The 22,708-nt window shown below is 36.2% G+C and overlaps 1 protein-coding gene across 1 annotated transcript; it reads left to right on the forward strand.

Moving 5' to 3' along the window:
* The first annotated feature begins 4,747 nt into the window (after positions 1 to 4,747).
* On the forward strand, positions 4,748 to 13,373 carry LOC149812779 (pentatricopeptide repeat-containing protein At1g74850, chloroplastic-like). Its single transcript, XM_089991657.1, has 5 exons — positions 4,748 to 6,375; positions 6,453 to 6,865; positions 11,265 to 11,579; positions 12,668 to 12,775; positions 12,925 to 13,373. Exons 1-5 carry the CDS (start codon positions 4,906 to 4,908, stop codon positions 13,262 to 13,264), a joined length of 2,646 nt encoding a protein of 881 aa, XP_089847783.1. The 5' UTR covers positions 4,748 to 4,905; the 3' UTR covers positions 13,265 to 13,373.
* The last annotated feature ends 9,335 nt before the right edge of the window (positions 13,374 to 22,708 follow it).

Below are 22,708 nucleotides of genomic sequence, written 5' to 3' on the forward strand. Positions count from 1 at the left end.
ATATTGTGTAATAGGCTAAGGCGTACAAAAGTACTCCCCTTAGAGAAGATTCACCCCCACATACAGTGCAAATCAGGGTTCGGCGTCCTTCCCCCAGGATACAATAGCCACGACGAACCGAACGGTGCACTCCGATGAGTCATCCTTCGAAAACAACCTCTTCGAACCAAATGTTGCAGAACAACCTTTCTTGGAAAACTCAGGAAAGAGAGAAAGAACAACCGGGAAGATGGGAAATCGCCGAGCTCTCTTAAGCGTCTCGAATCTATCTGTAACCCCGTCCCTACCCATGCTTTTATAACCCACGAACGATTACAAGGCGTGGATGAGACCCGTTACGAAATCCGAGGGGACGTGACCCATAACGGACTTCGAAGGATCGAGATCCGTTACAGAATCCGAAGAGCCATAACGGGCACGGAATATGAGGAGTCGTGACCCGTTAAGGTACTTTGATCTTGATTGGATATGGCTCTAAAGGGCCAATTACCCGAACCCAGCCCGGCACGACGGGCGGGCGCGCGCGTGTGTGGTGGTCATTCTACTCTCTTGTTCACAAGAACAAGTGTATGAGTTTACATGTGGCACGTTTCTTCTTGGAATTCTATCTTTCTCCCTTCTTACACCTAACAAAAATCAACTCAGGTGAATTCTGGTATGAACTTGTTTCACTTCTGTGAGTTTAATGAATCATTTTCCTCTCTCTAGAAAAGAAAAGAAAAAGCATCAGGTGAGTTCTATATCTTTGAAGGCAAACCTAAGCTTATTGAAATGGATATTATTGTTCGAAAATGTATGCTTACCTGTTATGAGAGTGGTGTTCAGATTACCAAAGAATGGAGAAAGTGTTAAGATACCAGGAGACGCTCCATCGTGTGGTCAAGATCCACATCCATCCCCAGCTCCACCGTATGACCAAGATCAAGATCTATCCTGCTCTACCACGTAATCAAAATCAGGATGCAGATTCATTGTTGGATCAATCACGATCATTCACCATAAGGATGAGGGTCAATAGCGGTCTTGTTTGAAGAAACATATTAATATGAGTCCAAGAAGAAAGAAAACATATTCCAACGTTGGTTCTTGTGTGAAGAGTTCTAATGTGAAGACAGTAGCTAATGAAAGGACTCCCAACGTGAATCAAGGACTCTATCCAACGTGAGTTCAAGAAAAGGTGGGATGCCCAATGGATCGTCTAGCATGAACTCTAAAGATCAATCTTGTAAGCTTTCCAAGATTGAATGTATTCTTAAGAGGTTAAACTATATTAGAGACCTCTCTAAAGATGAAACCTAACCATGTTATTATAAATAAAGAGAGACCCCCTCCTCCTCCTCTTTGTTGTGTGTGTGTGTGTGTGTGAGAGAGAGAGAGAGAGAGAGAGAGAGAGAGAGAGAGAGAGAGAGAGAGAGAGAGAGAGAGAGAGAGAGAGTTGGTGGACTTAATACCGAACCATGTTAAAAATCGTGTGAGCCTGTGTTTATATTTTTCAGAAAGTGGGCCCCAAAGCTGCTTAAGGCTTACTTGGCTACGCCAAAAAACAATGGATCCGGAGCCAAACTTTCTCTAAACATGGTTTGCCGGTGTTTGGATAATGACATCTTTTTTTAAATATCACAAATTTATGTGATGCTTATATATGTTAGAAAGTATATGGCCACCAAGATCAGGATATTGAAATGTTTCATTTATTTCAAGACAAGCTAAATCTTGAAAATGTTTCGAGATTTCTTTTCCTCATGGAGATTAGTGCTAGGGTGTAAGCATATGTAGTTTTTGGTTTCGTTTTCTGATCAGTGTTCTGGCGTTGTGCCGTCTGTGGCTCTTTGTGGTTGAACTTTAAAAAACATTTTCTTAATTTTTCTTTGGACGACCTTATCTGTAAATATGATCTGCATGATTTAAGTTGTTTTTTTTTTCCTATCACAAGAACACCCAAACCCAAGTAGGTGAAACTGATTTAGAAACCAATTCAGATAAACCTCCATTGGAACTTACCCATGACCTTCCTAAAGACCCAAATCTAATTAAAAAAGATTTGGATCTAAATTCCTTTTATTGGATCCTTTGAAACCCAATCTAGAATTCATTAGCTCATCCATAGTTGAACCCAATTTAGATATGACCCTAAACTACTTAGATTCAAACCACAAAGAGCCTTCCTATATCATAAACAAATCCCAAGACCAAAATTTTGATACCCAAAACATATTGAATCTTGGCTATAATGAATCCTCTCAAACCAAACCTAGTATTCATTTTCAAAAGCACCCTACGTCCAATTTTCTTAAACCATATCTAGACTTTTTACAAATCTCAAGATGCATCATGGATTATCATCAACGTGTGGAGCATGGAGTGATGATGGGTACCTCAGGTTGGCATATAATTCTTGTATTGAATATGTTCGATCCAATTTGATCCAAAGCCACATAGAGGACTCATAAAATATTATATATGGTTTAGAACATACTTGGTTTTTCTATACTTCTCATATGGGGTCATGCTTGGTATCCTCAGTTTAAAGAGCATGGCATTGTTCACATTGTATATTGTATATGCACGACCCGAATGGTAGAGAAGAACTCAAAAAAGCATAAACAGGGCCGAAGGGTCCATTTGGATTTATCTTAATTATTTTTGTTTTTCTTTAATTATTCTAGTTGGATATTGGTTTTTAGATCTTATTCAAATCTTAGTTGAGTATCAGATCTGTTTCAGATCCGTAGTAGATTTAGGGTACCTAGAGTTTTTTCTCTTTATTATAAATATTCATTGTAGAGAGACAAAAGAGGGTTAGATGAATGAATTATTATTGATTTTTAGTTATTTTTTCATTAATTCTTGCTTTCATAAAAACTAAGGTTTTAGCTATGGTATTGATTTTGTGAGGATCAGCTGAGATCCTCCTTATCACTGCATTAAGAGAAAACCAGGAATTATATAATAATTATGTGATTTTGAAACCTTTTTGAGAAGTACAGGATTGATGACAAAAGAATGGTTGGTATTCTCATGGCTTGATAGATCAAGGCTACTCATTCTTCACCTATGTTGCATTTGCAATGAATAGGCAACTTTGGATTCTGTAAAGAATCGTTCTTTTAACAGCAGGAAAGGTGTCTATAAACTGCAGAAAGTATCTAAAACTTTGTATAAGGCAATGACATCAGATAGAAGCCATGTAGGGCACCTTAATGTCAAGAAACAAGGGAGCTTGTTAGTTAAAATCGGCTGCTAATGTGCCTATAAGTGTTGCCTTATTGGCTTGTTTTTGGGCCAATGTGCCCTACCTGCACTAGTCTGGTGGCATAGCTAGGGCATAAAGAGGTGCCACGGTTTAGTTTAGTGTGCTAATTGTGTGGTCAAGGCATTTGAAGCTGTCATTTCACATGTGGAGCATGTAATTAAACATCAAATGCAACCGAGTTCTATATGGAGGCTTGTCAAAGTCATCAGTAAAAATAGCCTCCACTTCACTAGATAGTTCATGTAAAGAACAAAGCTTTTGCAACTACAACCAAATCTAATAGAAGTCAGTTCTACGATAGAAGTTATGAATTCATAGTGACAAATATCGCGACATTTATGAAAATCTCACGATAATATTGCGAGAAATTGCCTGAAAGTTTAAAACAGTAATTTCTTGCGAGATTTTCAAAATATCGCGAGATTTATGAAAAAACATAAATACCATGATTTAAACATGATATTTACGTTTTAAACTGCTATTTATCATGAAAAAAAAACATGTATTTTTATTTTTAAATAATTTTTATTAATATTTTCTTATAAAAAATAAAAAATTTTATTTTTAAATTTATTTTTTATTGCTGAGATTTTGCCTAAAAAATGCAAGATTTATGAAAAATTTTCAATTTCTCACGAGTTTTCGAAAAACGAGATTTTGCCAAAAAAAAAGTCTGTCACTATGGTTATGATCACTTATATTCAACCCCCTTTGCACATCTTAGTGAGGACCATTGTTGAAGTTTTGAAATAAAAAATATGTTTTAATTATTTTTTTTGGGTTCCATCTGTCATTATAACATATAAATTTTTATCATAGTTACCTCATGGGTTATCGGATTAACCTAGGCATGGTGACAAATATGGCGAGATTTCTTGAAATATCTCAAAGATCTCATGATCTTTTGCGATATATCATGAGATCTTTTTTAATTATCACAATTTGATCACAATATTTTTTACATTTTTCTCGGCCATATATCAAGAAAAAACATCCTTTCGCGTTTTTGTTATTTTATTCTTTTTACATTGCGAATCAGCCGATCATGTATCGTATCGTATCGACTAAAAATCGATACCAAACTGAGTTGGTTCAAGCTTCTTTTGAAATAAAATTTAAAAATGATCTTTTAACATTTTTAAATAATTTTAAATATTAATTTAATGTTTTCTTGGCAAGGTGTCATTTGCTGGTTAAACATTGCCCGATTCAGCTCCATTAGGTTCAGAATGGGAATCGGTTCAGAATCTCTGAATGGATTCAGGGTCCGATACGATTCTAACAACGTTGCGTCATCCAATTAATTTGCTGCAACCTGGCTAAGTGGACAGTCTATCCAAACCTGTGATCTGCGACCCGTGATCCTTACTCAACCTATTTGGTTCAGATCGTCCCAATCGGATCCGAATGACCGAACCATGAAATTCGTTATCCATTCATCCAGATAGCTGAACCTGTTCTCTCTCTCTCTAACGTGTAAAAATCTATCTTTAGCAGAAACACCAAACTGAAACAACACTCTCCTCGACATTTTTCTCAGTTTCAAACATCCCAATCCCAAATTTCTCTCCTCCCTCCCACCACCGAATGAAATGCATGAAAGCAATCACGCAACCTTCTCTGCCCATCAGAGTGAAGGGTTGAGATAAAAGATGGCTCTCACCTCCATCTACAGCTTCACTCCTCAAGGTACACTCGTAAAACCCTCCTTATCCCCCAATTCCTCACTTGGGTATTCGTTTTTCCCACTTTTGAGAAGAAACAAGAGGTGCCCATCTTCGAATTCCCCCTCTGAATGGGGTTTCTCACCCTCCAGGGCTCACCCTAAAAGTGGGTTATCTTCCTTCATAGCTAGAGCAAAACCCAAGGAACTCATCTTGGGCAACCCCTCTGTGACAGTTGAGAAAGGGAAATACAGTTATGATGTTGAAACTTTGATTAATAAACTCAGCAGCCTGCCCCCTCGTGGTAGTATTGCGAGATGCCTTGATGTCTTCAAGAACAAACTCTCCTTGAACGATTTTGCATTGGTTTTTGTGGAGTTTGCACAGAGGGGAGACTGGCAGAGGTCCCTTAGGTTGTTTAAGTATATGCAGAGACAACTATGGTGTAAACCAAACGAACATATCTACACGATAATGATAGGAATTTTGGGCAGAGAAGGGTTACTAGAGAAATGCTCTGAGATTTTTGAGGAAATGCCTAACCATGGTGTTAGTTGGAGTGTTTTCTCTTTCACTGCACTGATCAATGCTTATGGCCGCAACGGACAATACGAGACGTCGCTGCAGCTTCTCTCTCGGATGAAGAGGGAGAAGATTGCGCCGAGTTTGTTGACGTACAATACGGTTATCAATTCGTGTGCGAGGGGAGGGCTGGATTGGGAAGGATTGCTGGGACTGTTTGCGCAGATGAGGCATGAGGGAATTCAGCCTGATCTTGTTACTTATAACACACTGTTAAGTGCTTGTGGTGGCAGAGGTCTTGGGGATGAAGCAGAGATGGTGTTTAGGACGATGAACGAGGCGGGCATAGTGCCGGATGTCACTACGCATACTTACCTTGTCCAGGCATTCGGTAAATTGAACAAGCTGGGGAAGGTTTCAGAACTTCTGAAGGAGATGGAGTTGGCCGGAAATCTGCCCGACGTTACATCTTACAATGTGTTGCTAGAAGCATACTCTAAGTCAGGTTCTATCAATGAGGCCGTGAGTGTTTTCAGGCAGATGCAAAGGGTGGGATGTGCCCATAATGCATCAACTTATAGCATTCTGCTGAACCTGTATGGTAAGTACGGCAGATATGATGAAGTGAGGGACCTTTTCCTTGAGATGAAAGTTAGCAGCACTGAACCGGATGCTGCAACTTATAACATTTTGATACAGGTTTTTGGTGAAGGTGGCTATTTTAGTGAGGTAGTGACATTGTTCCATGATATGGTGGAGGAAAAGGTAGAACCCAATATGGAGACATATGAAGGATTGATTTTTGCTTGTGGAAAGGGTGGCCTTCACGAAGATGCGAAGAAAATCCTTTTGCATATGCAGAGTAATGGTATTGTACCTAGTTCGAGTGTTTATAACGGAGTAATAGAGGCATATGGTCAGGCAGCACTCTATGAGGTAATAAAGGTTTTCTTTGTTTTTCTTTTATATCATTTGTTAATGGCTGGAACTAATTCTTAGGAGATTTTATTTAGGAAGCGCTTGTTGCATTCAACACGATGCAAGAGGTCGGGAGTATACCAACCATTGAGACCTACAACTCTCTTATAGCTATGTTTGCTAGAGGGGGGCTTTATAAGGAATCTCAAGCAATCGTTGCACGAATGAATGAATCAGAAATTCAGAGGAGCAAAGACTCTTTCAACGGTCTTATAGAAAGCTTTAGCCAGAGTGGAAAATATGAAGATGCACTTACTGCATATATGGAGATACAGAAGGCTAGATGCACACCAAATGAGCAGACTTTGGAGGCTGTTTTGAATGTGTACTGTTCAGCAGGTCTTGTTGAGGAGAGCAAAGAGCAGTTCCTGGCGATAAAAGAATCTGGAGTAATGCCGAGTGTCATCTCCTACTGTCAATTGGTGTCAGTTTTTGCAAAGAATGACAGGTTAGAATTATATGTAATCTCTTTTAGTGCAACCATTTCCATCAATAATTGTTACCCATTCCTTTATTGGAGGATGATATCCTCTTCATCCTTTGGATGGTTCTGAAGAGCATGGACGTTCTGTAAGGATTCAGTCTGAACCTTGATCCAGAGCTGGTCTGCTTGTCCGCAAGCTTATTTTATGGTCACGAGTCATCAGTGTTTTGGATTTGTTTACATTCCATGTGTTTCATCAACCAAAAATCGTTGGGTCTCAGGCATATGTTATTAGTTTTCTTGCATAAAAACCTTAAAGATTGACATAGTTGTAACTTGATTCCTTGAGTACCGCTGATGCCCATACTACTGCCGAATTTGTTGTATCAAGCTGAAGGTAATCTTGCTTGGCAGCAAGGAGATTAATAGGTGCATAGGGAATGAATCTCCAAAAGCCAACATGGAGGATGAACCATGTCATTCCATTTGTTTATTGGTTAAATAATAGTCCAAAAGATTTTGACAAGCAGCATACTTGACTAAGAGAATCCTAGAAAAGATAGACTCTAAATGGTAAACACAAACCATTTGTAGATCCAATCAAATAAGAAAGAGAAAAACATCTGCTGAATGGATAAGTTTCCCAAACTAATATCTAAAAGATTTGAGCAATCTGTTAGTTGAATTATTAAATATATGTTAAGGATGATTAAAATTTCTAATGGCAAATCATCCTTCAGCTGTGCTACATCAAAGTTTACTTTTGTATATTACAAGAATTTGATAGTTATATTTAGCAGAAATATTGTTTTAGTTTTTTCTAAACTATCTCATTTTGAGAATTCTTGTAATCAAAATCCACCTCTTCTCAAGTATTTTCTGTGTACCAAAGACATGCATGTATTCTGATAACATCTCATACACAATCCTCATCTTTAATTTCAGATTATGTTGGGATTATTGCAAACATATTGGTTCATACTTATCCTTTAATCCTCTTGCTCATGGCTATCCACTATCTCTCACAGGTCCTCATAGTCATCAAAGCCTTATTAGTTTCTCTCGCCCATGGCTGGTTGCTGTCAATTTTTAAGTTTGAACTTCAAATTCTTAGTTGTTTTTGTTGTTTTAATCTTCCGGTCACCATTTTTTGATTCTATGAGAGAACTCCAGCCCATCAGATACATCAGTTGAACTTTATCACCCTCTTTGTTGAAGCAGCAGCTTCATTTGTGCTTTTATTTTTTATTTCAACTGGCTATGCATTTGAATATCAACAAGCAATTTGCTAAAAGGCTGTAGAATATCATGCTGATAAGGTGGGCTTTACATAATAGAGAGACGTCCATCGATTCTGTGTTGCTAACTAATGATCTACTTTCTTTTACTGGATATTATGTCAAGTACCCTTCTAATCCTCATTTCCTAGGCAAGGCCAAAATATGGTTTAAATATTCTTCTCTTAAGATGAATTTCTGAATCTGGAATTTCTGGAACATAATCTCCATTTTGTTTGTCATCTTTAAAATTTCTAATTGAACATAATGGGTCTCTACCAGAGTTACCGGAAGCTTCTTAGATAGGTGGGAATCTCACTTCCCAGAAACTTGCTTCGGAAGCGCGATACTCTTCACTTCCGAAACTTGATGAGAACCTTGATTCCCCCACGCTTCTCCTATGCTTTCCACACGCTTCATTTATTCTTATTATATGTTCTCTTACTCAACTTTTAATGCTTTTTATGTGTTTTCTCTGACTCTTCTCACTGACTTCCATGTGCTTTCGCTAAATTGGTAGTCATCATTTTTAGATTTTGTTAAAAAATTAATTCTTACACTAAAAAATCATGAAATTTAATATTAGTCACTTTTATTTGTGTTTTATTTTGATTCTCATTCAATTTGTATATATTTTTTTATTCCTCGCTTCCCGCTTCCTATATATTTTAAAATGCATCGCTTCTCGCTTCCGCTTCCCGTATCGTTTCCTGCTTCCGCTTCCTAGTCTGGCAACCTTGGTCTCTACCTCAAAGAAGGTTCTTCAATCGTTATCCACACCAATCTTTAGTTAGTAACTATGTAGTCAAAAGCGCTAGGCAGTGCCTAGTTGATAGACTCCTAAAAAGACTAGGCGAGATTAGTCGGACTAGTTGGTACCCCAATTAAAAAGTTAAAAAATATACAAAAATACATAAAAATATGTTTAGTTCTTTTGGTAATAAGATGTTTTCTTCAGAAAAGTACACAATTATATATGCTTTCACCCTTTCACAGAAAAATTGATTGTAATGCACACACATATTTTATTCATAGCATAATCAGAATATATATCCCAAAATTCATACTTTTTGCCTTTCACAGAAAAAATCACAGAAGCATGGTAACACATACATATATAAGTAACATATTACATAATCAGTAATACTAAACATGCTTTCAGACTTCTACAAAAAAATTTACAAAAAAACCCACATATATACAAACAAAAATCACACATTTATATCTTACTTTCAGCCTTTAAGTTTTTAACAGACAAATTCATCAGAAACAAATTAAAACACACATATCTAAAAAAACATAATTATTTAAAATTAAACCCCTCCCTTTGTACATTTAAAAACAAAATTATAAAAATAAAAAATGACTAAACTGCCCATGCCCCTAGTTGCTGACTAGGTGCCCTAGTTGATGCCTAGTTGAAAAAATTGGTACCTTTTATAGTACCCACCTAGGAATTGCAAAGCCTAGGCATTTTACTTATGCCTAGGCCAACTAGGCAGGCTAGTCAGTGCCTAGTCTGCGTTTTTTTACTACATAGATTAGTAACTTAGAGCCTCCAATCCACAAATCTTATAAAATTTGCACCATCTTTGTTAACCGGTGCTAAAATGTCACACGCATATGTACTGACAGAAAGAGGTTGTAAGATTTGGAAAATATTCTGTGTTTGCTTGTTAAAAAATAAATCTTGACTCAGATTTGGTGGTTGACAGCTTTTAGACCATGGAAGATCCTTTATCAGTAATGGCTCTTCAAATTTTTTGTAAACCATATCTATAGTTCCATGTCAATCTTGCCATACTGAATAAACTAGGTGTTTCAACATTGTTTATAGTGATTCCACATATATATATATATATATATATATATTGATTGGTTTTCAATTTCCTTTTTTCATTATTAAATCTCCCTTTAGTGCATTGAAGGTCTTAATATGCAATATAATTGTTAAATCTGTAATTCGAGTGGTTGGTTTTGTGGTTCCAATGGGCATATTCATACTAGTATCCAAGGAAACCTAAACATTGAGATTGATCTGTACACATAAACCATTCTTGTTAATCTTAGAAGGTTGAAAATTTTCAACGTGCTAGATTCCAAGCATTAAACATATATAAAAATAAAACTAACAAGTATGCTTAGTTCATCTGTTCTGATACTGTGATATGGTTTATACTCAAGAAAGAGATGAAGCGAAAATAAAATGCAAAGCTAAATGCTTTCTGTTTATTAATATATATGCTTAGGAATAAGTAAAGATTTGTAAGGTAAACTTATCCAAGAGGGGATCTCTGGCAAAAAGGCCACCTAGGCAGGTCATAAGTTCAGTCCTTTCCTGTTGGTTGTGATGGAAATTCACAGCCAATGATGAGAGAGGCCTTGCTTACTCATGGAGTCAATCTGTTTTTTGCTGCCAATGTTTCTTCAAATACCATGGTGGTGGCTTGTTTTGTGAGTGAAAAATGGCATACACATTGGCTCCTATTAGTCATGCACATTGAAGTGAAATTGTTCTCCTATAAAGTGAGTGATTATTCATATTTTCATGTAGTATTTGAATGATGTACATTATTGGCATAAAACTTTCTACATGTGCATGATAAGTTTTGAAGTACATTTATAATGTTATAGCTTTTCATTTGCAAAATGATACCCATGATTGCTAATTCCACTCTTAGTTTCACATTGTGGTGATGCTTGTTTTTTGATAGCTAGTATGATTGGAGTCATTGTTTTAATAGGTGCAAATGACAGAAAGAGTGACTTTCAAAAAAATGCATATGCAGCCCCCTTCCATTTTGGATATTGCCCTAAGGCAAGAATCCTAGCTTTTTCTCTTATGAGAATTGTTTCATGCTAGATAATTTTCCTGCTTCCTCTCTTGTTGGCTTCCACTTGCTTTTGTTAGTTTATTTGATGAATTACGTCACCAAGAAATACCAACTGTTTGGTTGAGCTGATCAGGCTGCATGTTGCATGCTTTAGTGCAAACTGGTCAGCTAATTAGACCATTGCAATGGCAAGGAAGCAACCTCATTATTTTTCCAGCAGCCAGTGCCTACCATCATACATTTCAATGAGATCTGCTACAATTTTAGAATTGTCTCATATTCTGTACTTGTTGTTTCATCTCAAAATTGTAGATGGGCTGAAGCTTATGAAGTACTGGATGAAATGCAAACATCAAGAGTTTCCAATGCTCATCAAGTGGTTGGAACAATGATCAAGGGGGAATATGATGATGAATCCAATTGGCAGATGGTGGAGTATGTCTTTGACAAAGTTAACTGTGAAGGCCGTGGTCTGGGATTGAGATTCTATAATGCCCTCTTGGATGCACTATGGTGGCTTGGTCAGAAAGCAAGGGCTGCAAGAGTTCTCCAAGAAGCAACAAAGCGTGGACTATATCCAGAGCTATTCCGTTGCACCAAACTTGTGTGGTCGGTGGATGTTCACAGGTAACCTTTTATCTTTCTTCGCTTCTGATAGTTATTCTGCTCACCTTTGTTCTTGCCAGCACATATTGATCAGAAGTAATGGAATACCATGATCACACGAACCCAAAGTTCAAATTTTTTATTTTTTTCATTAGATAATATAGTGCATTGCAGGAACTTCCATAATAAAAATGAATTTAATAGCTGAAAATGAGCATCTGAAAGGAGGATCTATTAGTTAATTTTAGTCCCAGCCTCCTAGTAAACAGTATTAAATCCAGCCAAGACCAAACTAGGGGAGGGGTGTTAAGGTTTTGGCCATGAAATACCTACTTTTCTCCAGCTTAGATGAGGTGAGAATCCTCTAACATGTTGCAGCAGAGGTCCAAACTTTCCAGCCCCACAAACACTATATAACTGAGGGTGCTATCATAATGGGTATACTCGAGTAAATATCACCAATTTCACCATTCTAGTTTTGATCAAACAGTAAGTTGTAATAACCATGATCTTTTAATAGGTAATATGTCTTGAAATGAAGTGGTTTAAAAGCCAAGGTAGCTTTTGTGGCTTTTAGGGAAAGCAAAAAATCAGTGGAGCTATCATCAAAATAATGCTATTGAAAGTAGTTTTTAAGTATCCAGGAGCTCAATAAAAAAAAGCACCTTTTGCTACTAAATGGGCAATGATCATCATAAACTATTAGCCTATCTACTTCCAGTGAAAAAACTAACTACCTTAGTATATCAAACTATTCTCACACACTCACACCCACACGCACATGCACACCCACACACATGTTCTCGTCCTAATAAGCATCATAGTGCATTTATGTTCAATGTGCATTCATCTTGCATATGACACAAAGGTGACATCACTGACATGTTAAGAACTCTATTTTGATGAATTCCAATTCTCAATCACTGGGTTAAATTACAGTTATTTTTTGTCTTTGCTCACCGTAAGCACATTTGAGCAAAGACAAAGGTGACATCACTGACATGTTAAGAACTCTATTTTGATGAATTCCAATTCTCAATCACTGGGTTAAATTACAGTTATTTTTTGTCTTTGCTCACCGTAAACACATTTGATTGTTTCCTTGTCAGGATGTCTGTTGGTGGTTCACTTACAGCTGTATCAGTTTGGTTAAATGACATATGCAACATGATGGTGAATGGGGATGATCTTCCTGAGCTTGCAACTGTTGTGGTTGTGTAAGTCTTATATTTCTCTTTCCTCTTTGATTTGTTACTTCACAAAATCGAGTTTTTCTTGTTTGTTTGCTTCAGAATGTAACAGTATGGCAGATTACACAACCCAGCTCACTTATTTTTTTTTTCTTTTCTCTTTTTGTGATTATCAGAAGGGGTGACATGGAGAAAAACTCTGACTCGAGAGTATTCCCTGTAGCCAATGCAGTGTATTCATTCCTTAGACAGCAAACCTCATCATGCTTCAGTTTTGCACCATGGAGCAATGGCCGAATAGTTTGTCAGCAGCCCCAGTTTAAAAAATTGCTCTCATTATCGAAAAGACCAGAACATCGATCTGCAAAAAAGGTCCTTGTTACATTGCTTGATTCTGATATTCCTCTTCCTGGCATGAGTGTGTCTGCTAAAGATGCCAACAATGATATGAAGCACCGGAGGAGCCTTGATGTAGATGATAGAACAGGAACAGAGCTAATGGCTGCAGCAGCTTGAATGTTCATACTAGAACTCCTACAGTATTTTGTATCACTGATTTTTGTAGCATTAATTTAGCTCACATGGCGTGTAATATTTTATAGAAATGAGCAAGAAAATTAATGTACATGAGCTTGAGGGTTGAAGCGTTCTCTCTGTTATCGTGAGGTTGTGGGGGCAACAGTTCAGCGGTCTTCTAATGGCAACACCAATGTTTATCATTATGGTTACAGTCGTTGGCTCTTCTCACACAATGAACTTCTCCATATATATATATATATATATATATGGAGAGAGAGAGAGAGAGAGAGCAAAGGTAATATACTTGACCCCATCCCTGCCCTACTTGTACCAGATGGGTTTTTTTTTTCGAAAATCTGACCTTATGGATGTGTTCTGCATGATCGATTCACTAGAAATCGACTCTTGGATCATGCATTTTAGATGAAAAAATGGCTTTTGAGCTTTGAAAAATTTTAAAATTTTTAGACCGTTGATTTTAAAATCTTATGAAAGCCTATCCACATCGGAATCAAATGATCCAATATCTGATTCCTATGAAAACAAGCATGTAGAACATATCTGTAAGGTTATAATTTCAAAAAAGCACAAAATTTTTGAAAAAAAAAACTCTGGTACGGGTCGAGCATGGATGATGTCAGGTAGCTTTCCATTTTCCTATATATATTTATAGTAGTGGTAAGCTGCCCGACTGCATCCCTACAAGATGGTTCCTGATTGCTTAGGACCGTCAATTTTTGGTGTTTTTTTTAAATTATGACCTTACAGATGTGTTCTGTGTTCTTCATTATTGATTTACTAGAAATTGATGCTTGGATCATATGATTCTGGTGCATGGATAGGTTCTTATAAGGTTAAAATGTCAACGGGCTACAATTTTCATAAATTTTTTAAGCTTCAGCTATTTTTTTTCATCCAAAATTCATTATCCTAAGTGTCAATTTCCAGTAAATCAATCATGTTGAACGCATCTGTAAGGTCAGAATTTCCAAAAAAACGTCAAAAAAATCTTAGTAGGTAGGATTGGTATGTTTTCTATATGGTAGGTTTCCATTTCTCTCTCTCTATGAGTAGTGGGAAGCTACCTGACTGATGGTTATCGATTGTTGGGGATCATCAATTTTTGGTGTTTTTTTTTTAATTCTAATCTTAGAGATGTGTTTAGCATGATTGATTTACTATAAATTGGTACTTGCATCATTTGATTTGATGCATGAAAATGATTTTATAAGATTCAAAGATAAGGTGTACAGTTTTTATAATTTTTTTCTAGGCTTTAAATACCGTTTTTTCCATCCAAAATGCATGATCTTAAGTGTCAATTTCTAGTAAATCAATCATGATGAACACATACGTAAGGTTAGAATTTCAAAAAAATGCCAAAAAAATTCTTAGTGATTAGGGTTGATACGTTTTAGTCTCTCTCTCTCTCTCTCTCTATATATATATATATATATATATATATATATATATATATATATATATATCAGAGTCTATTTTCTTGTTTTGCCCCATAGTTTGATGAGTTTTATGATAGATTTGAATCGTTAGGTGTGTTTAGCATGATTGATTTAGCGAGAATCAACTCTTGGATTATATTTTTTTGACAAAAAAATATATTTTTATGAGCTAAAAAAAATTTGTATACAGCGGATGATCCAAAAGCTGGTTACCACTAAATAAAACCTATAGATCACATCTATGGTGTTAGATGTAAGAAAAAATACTAAAAAACTATGATTTTGAAGGGACAAAATGAGAAAGTGGGCATAACCAATGCATTATATATAGGGTTAATCTAATGCTAAACTGATTGTATTTAACAATAGATAGATTCAACCTTATTAAAATGATTAAAATATCCTTAAATGAATAGTAATTTAGAAAATACAAGATTACTTTTTGAGGTTAAAAATAACTTTGATAGATTCATTACTTTTTTGAAAAAGATGTGACTTTTCATTTCCCCTCAAGATCAAGCCTTTTAATGCCGAGAAAAACAACTATGTATTTTTTAAAATGCCATTTGTTTAAGGATATTCTAGCCATTTTATTAATTTATTAATCCATCTATTCTTAAATACAACTAGTTTATATATATATATATATATATATATATATATATATAGAGAGAGAGAGAGAGAGAGAGAGAGAGAGAGATTTGCATCGTTGCATGACACTTTGAACATATGTCACATATCTTGTTTTCACAGAAATCTTGGCAAGGGAAAATCCCGCCATACTTTGTAAATTCCTGTTTTTCTTTAGAAAATATCACACAAAAAAATGAAAATACATATAATATATACCATAAAAATTAAAATATACAAAAGTATCAGGAAGTACTTTTATTGCTTTAATACAATGATAAAAAAAGTGATATTTCAAGGTAGATGATATGATCGTCACAATATGGCCATTTAATTGTCCATTTATCCATTCTTCACTATGTGCATAACTAATTCAATTTTATGTAAGAACACATCAACTTGTTGAACCACAAAAGAATCAAAGCTTCCCCTATGATGCTGCCATTGTATGAAAGTAGCGGTATTTTAACCGAAAGATGAAAGAGATCCTAAAGCAAACCTGTGAAATCTTTACATATGGCAGCAGGCAGTTATTTGTGCTTATTCTTCAAATCAACAACTTGATAGTATTATCATTTTACAAAATGATTGGTTGAACCCCCAATGCTTCATTCAAGTAGGGATGTAAACTCACCACAACAAAGCCGTGGATTAGCGACGACCACATTCCATCGCTATCCCATCGCTAACAGGCTTAGCGACGACTAGGCGAGGGTATGCTTACGTCGCGAATTTTTCGACGCTAACTGGCGACGGAATAAATTCGTCGCTAGGTCCGTCGCTAATTGCAACAGAATAACGAGCGATGTATTCCGTCGCCAATCCACCGGTATTAAACGACGACCTCGGCTTGGCGACGGATTTACGTCCGTCGCTAAGCCGTCACTAGATTTAAATGCATAGCGACGGATGGTACCGTCGCTAATCTGTCGCAAACACGAAAAAAAATAAAAAAATTTATTTGAAAATTAAATACCGAGAACGGTACAATTTATATTTCCTGTACAATTTATATTTCCTGTAAATAAAAAACAAACCACATAAAAAATTCCATATAAAAGGAATCTACAACAATTAATCGTTTCACCTTAAAATTAACAAGTTCAATTAACTATAATTCAATAATTACATTTAAGAAACAAAAACAAATAGAACTTCAACACAGTTCTTTTATTATCGTCAAGATTTTGTGCGTCTTCTTCTTCATTGCCTTTATCTGTCCCTTCAGCTCCGCTACACTGATTATCGCTAGCAGCCTACACAAGAAAAGAACAGTCAGTATTGATAAACAAAATACAATGAAATAATTTACACACTATATCTGATTCTATCATGTGTTCTAAGGTAATAAAAAAACTTTATATGTGATTCTATCATGCTCATATGTGCTCTAAGGCAGGCAAAAAACTATATATGTGATTTGATCATGCTCATATGTGTGATAAGGCAGTCAAAAAATTGAATATGTGATTATAGCATGCTCACATGTATTCTAAGGCAGACAAAAAAATTCTATATGTGATTCTATCATGCTCATATGTGCTCTAAGGAAAGCAAAGCAAAAAACTTTATATGTGAATATATCATGAATGATATATGTTCTAAGGCAGTAAAAAAAATCTATATGTGATTTTGGCATGCTCATATGTGTTCTCAGGCAGTCAAAAAACTGAATATGTGATTATAACATGCTCATATGTGTTCTCAGTCAGTCAAAAAACTGAATATGTGATTATAGCATGCTCATATGTGTTCTAAGGCAGTCATAAAAACTTTATATATGATTCTATCATGCTCATATGTGCTCTAAGGCAGGCAAAAAACTTTATATGTGATTATAGCATGCTCATATGTGCTCTAAGGCAGACAAAAAACTCTATATGTGATTCTATCATGCTCATATGTGCTCTAAGGTAGTCAAAAAAACTTTATATGTGATTCTATCATGCTCATATGCGCTCTAAGGCAGGCAAAAAACTTTATATGTGATTATAGCATGCTCATATGTGCTCTAAGGCAGACAAAAAACTCTATATGTGATTCTATCATGCTCATATGTGCTCTAAGGCAGGCAAAAAGTTATATCTGTGATTCGATTATGCTCATATGTGTTCTAAGGCAGACGGACAAAAAACTGAATATGTGATTATACCTGAGAGGGACCTGCAATCGAAGATCCTCTGTTCAGCACAAGATTGTTGATCTCATCTCGGAGAAAAGGGGCGACAGTGTCATGGAAGTAGTCATTCATTGTGTCCTTAATGATCTGGCGTACATCATCACCGGAAAGAATATGTTGCTGCTTGGAAATTATGTCGACGAAAGAAGTCTGCGAGCCGTAATTGGAAGAAGCAATAACTGGTGAAGTGTTCAGATTACTCCCAAACCTGAAAATGCGACCTTTTTTTGGTTCACCTGCTGTAGTCACACATGCTGCAGGATCAAATGATGGATGCTGAGTAGCGTCATTGCCATATCGCTCTACCATCTGTTGCTCATATGCCTTCTACAAAATAATGTTTAAAGTATGCATTAATAATTAATGATAACATTATGATAACTTGCATATTGCAATGATTATTAATAGAATAAATACATATCGTTGTCGTTCTCACATTCTCTAATACGAAGACTCCCGTGGTCTTCCGTTTATGTGTTTCAACAAACACATACTTATATGGTACAGTGCCTCCTTTTTCTGCTTCCTGCGAAGTTAAAGGACAAAAGATTTAGTTCACAAGTTTGCAACAATACTTATAAAATTAATATGATATATTGATGAGTTACCATTTTCTTCAGGTGGCTCCCAAATGTCTTAGATCTACCTGTGTGTAGATGAGCTTCGGGCATTTTTGCTTGATTTTGTGCAGCCTTCGCAGAGCGATTTCAAAATGCATCTCCCGCCCACTTATCGCACATTTCATCCCAATAATCTCTCCTGATAGTAATAGGGTCATGGCCCTTCCACTGTAGTGGATCATCTATTACGTCAGATGCTTTTTTTGCTGCAGTCTTCATATTATGCAACATATCTGCAAATCGATTGACAACCACCTTCTGTCACACCTTCCTTGCATCATTTTCTTTCACCGTAGTTGCGAAGCGATTCGAAGCCTACAAATATTTCCATAAAGTTAGTAGACATTACTTAAATAAATTAAATATGAAACACATTAACTATGAGAAACAACTGTATACCATAAATGAGGACCACAATCTGTCTAACACCTCCTTTGGGTACTCTTTCCATTGAGCCACCGGTCCTGGTAGATGTTGAAGAAATGAATTCCTAATCTCTCGTACTACTTCTTGTGGCTCAAACCTCGTGCTGCACATGAATTGGTACACAGTAAATATCAATATAAAATATTTATAAGATATGCAATAATTAAAAATGAAATACTTACGGTCGATTATCGATATACACTATTCGAATGAGTCTTCTTGTGCCAGACTGAGAAGACCATGCTTCCTATGTTGGCTCATGACTTGTGTGATCAACTGGTGTAGGTGGGCTGTGTACAGGCGAAACATCATCTGTAAAAAAATATATAAGATTTTCTCAAAATACGCATTTGAACTAATCAAGCATCTAATTAGTTAAATGATATACCTATCACAGGAGCCCGTGAAGATGAAGGTTGGGCCTGGCTACTACTGGATGAGCGACCACTGTAACCTCCATGAACCATATTCTAACAAATAACATATGTCATACAATATATTCAAATAATTCACATCAAGTATTACAATACATTCAAGTCATTCGCATCAAGTATTACAATAATTCAAATCATTCGCATCAAGTATTGCAATACATTCAAATGATTCACATCAAGTATTACAATACATTCAAATCATTCATATCAGGTACTGCAATGCATTCAAGTCATTCACACCAAGCATTGCAATGCATTCAAATCATTCGCATCAAGTATTACAATGCATTCAAATAATTCAAACCATTCACATCAAGTATTGCAATAATTCAAATCATTCATTGCATAAATTACAATACATTCAAATAATTCAAATCATTCACATCAAGTATTGCAATGCATTCGAATCATTCGTATCAAGTATTATAATACATTCAAATAATTCAAATCATTTCACATCAAGTATTACAATGCATTCAAATAATTCGTATCAAGTATTACAATACATTCAAATAAAATTTTTAATCATTCATATCAAGTATTGCAATATAACTCATTCATTCGCATCAAGTATTACAATACATTTAAATAATTCAAATCATTCACATCAAGTATTGCAATGCATTTAAATAGAGGTTTGTATTACAAGATTTTGCTCACTCACTAGCTTGAGAATTCTTCCTCGTCACTTGTTTGACTTTCTTCTTCTTCTTTTTCTTCTTCTTTTTCTTCTTCATTGTTTGCCCATCCACTTGGTACATCATTTGGATCACATTCCTCTATGAATGTTTCATCGGCCAATGGAGATATGACATGCATATCATGCACAACATCGTGACCATAAGCGAAGTCATAGACATCATCTGATTGGTAGTAATTGATGTCTTCAGCTAACTCATCTTCCTGTAACTGATCATACTCAGGGTATAGTTTGGACTTCACCTTGCAAACTGCCCACCATTCATTTCTATCTGACTTTTTTATACTCGGATATGAAGTATAATAAACTTGTTGAGCTTGCGAGGCTAATATGAATGGTTCATATGTTCCAAACCTGGATTTATGATTCACCTCCACAATGCTTGAAGCTTTGTCGAGTCTTGTTGCAGTTGGATCAAACCAATGACACTTGAATAAAGTTACCCTGTTATTTATGCCTAAGTAAGTCAACTCCATTATTTCCTCTATAACACCGTAGTAATCATGTTCATTTTCACCATAGCTGCTACCCCTGACACACACGCCACTATTCATCGTTGATTTGTTTATACTGTAATCTTTTGTATGAAATCGATAACCATTTACGATGTACCCGTTGTAGCATTGCACAACTTTGGTCGGACCATTTTCTAAATCACATATTCCTTGATCCTTAACATCACCATGGCGGACCTACGCACAAACATAAACAATGATTGTGATCACGATCAATTAAGTAACTTAGTGTTGTTTATAAGTATAAAATTTATGTTAGCTACTTTACCAACTGTTTCAACCACTCCACAAACTTAGTTTCACGTTCTTTTTGTACTTCTGCATCAGTGAGATGCGAAACTTCTCTTTGCAACTCCAGATCAAATCGTCTGCAAACCACAAATACTTATATTACCGAGCCATGTATCCACATATAAAACATAAAAGGATTTATAATTGTGTTGCGTCTACATATACTTACTCGATGTATGGGTCGATTGCTGAGCAATTAAAAAGAATATAGATATGTGTTGCGTCTTGCTCTCGATCTGTCAAGAGCCTTGATCAACAACTACCAAATGCATGCCCAAGTGGTTGAAATATCGACAGCTTGTCAGCTACAGTTACTTGTTCTCCATTATCGTTACGGGGCAGGCATGTGTAATGTGTTAGAATATGAGGTTCGAAGTACATAGATGAGAAATTTGAAATCTCTTCTAAAGTGTACGCCTCACAAATAGAGCCTTCTACTCTTGCTTTATTACGAACCTTTTTTTTGAGGTCGAACATGCATCTGGCAAAAATATACATTTCAAATTTTGAATATCTGTCATTAAAGAGACAAATATAAAAAAACATATACCTTTCAAATTGGTACATCCATCGATATTGCACAGGGCCACCAACCCTTAGTTCATATGGAAGATGTATGATCAAATGTTCCATAACATCGAAAAATGCTGACGGAAATATCTTTTCTAGCAGACAAACTGTGGTGATGACAGAGTCCTCGAGATTCTTTACATCCGATACTACGACCTCCAATGCGCACAATGTTCTAAAAAATCCGCTCAACTCAGACAGTACCCCCCATATAGGTTTGTCTAACATATCATGGAATGCTAGGGGTATCAATCGTTGCATAAAGATAAGACAATCATGGCTCTTCAACCCATATAACTGTCCATCGTCAATCTTCATAGCCCGAGCAATGTTAGAGACATATCCATCTGGAAATCTCAATTTTCTCAACCATTGACATACATGTTTTATTTGATCAGGTCCGAGCATGTATTTTGCCTTTGGTTTCAGTACTTTGCCATTATACTCTTTGAGTTCCAATTCTGGTCTTTTACATATTAATTTTAAATCCTTACGGGCCTTCAGATTATTCTTCGTTTTTCCTTTAACATTCATTACTGTATTGAATACATTATCAAACACATTTTTCTCCACATGCATCATATCCAAATTATGTCGTATCAATAGGGTCGGCCAGAACGGTGGTTCCCAAAAAATAGATTTCTTTGTCTAATTATGATCCTTCCCAAATCCACGAAAGGGTGTAGGACTGCGAGCATCTGTTAATACATCTGGAAAGTATCACAATCTTCTTAGAATCTCTATGTCAGACAATCTTGAGGATGAACCTTCTGTTTCAGTTGTGCCTACTTTAAACGCATTCTTTTGTCGTCGGAACATATGGTCGCTAGGTAGAAATCGACGATGGCACTCAAACCAGCAAGGCTTTCTTCCATGCCTCAATCTAAAAGCTTTGGAATCCTCCATGCAGTACGGACATGCCAAGCTACCATGTGTGCTCCAACCAGATAGCGTACCATATGCAGGGAAGTCACTGATTGTCCATAGAACAACGGCCTTCATGTTGAAATTTTGTTTTTGGTGGGCATCATACGTGGTAACACCATCATCCCACAGTACTTTTAGTTCATCAATCAATGGCCTTAAATATACATCAAGATTTTGGCCATGTGAGGTCGGACCAGGGATCAACAAAGACAAGAAAAGATTTAGACGTTTCATACACAAGCTTGGGGGAAGGTTGTATGGAGTTACAAATACTGGCCAGCATGAGTATCGAGTTGATCTACCCCCAAATGGATTAAATTCATCTGTACATAGACCGAGTCTAACATTTCGCACTTCCATTGCGAAGTTCTGATGAGTACAATCAAAGTGCTTCCAAGCTTCAGCGTCAACAGGATGCGTGATTTTATTTTCATCGTGTCGAACTTTATTTGCATGCCATCTCATGTGTTTAGTTGTCCTTGAAGACATATACAATCGCTGCAATCTAGGAGTGATAGAAAAGTAGCAGAGCTACTTGTATGAAACTTCCTTTGATCTCGTGCTATCATTGCCTCTTGTCTTTGACTTGAACCGAGGATGCCCACATGACGGATATAATATGTTGTTTTTCTACTCCTTGAAATACAACATGCAGTGATTTGGACAAGCATCAATCTTTTTGTAACTCA

The sequence above is a fragment of the Nuphar pumila genome, chromosome 16 (assembly GCF_984573655.1).
Source record: "Nuphar pumila chromosome 16, dmNupPumi1.hap1.1, whole genome shotgun sequence".
In the NCBI taxonomy this organism is placed as follows: domain Eukaryota; kingdom Viridiplantae; phylum Streptophyta; class Magnoliopsida; order Nymphaeales; family Nymphaeaceae; genus Nuphar; species Nuphar pumila.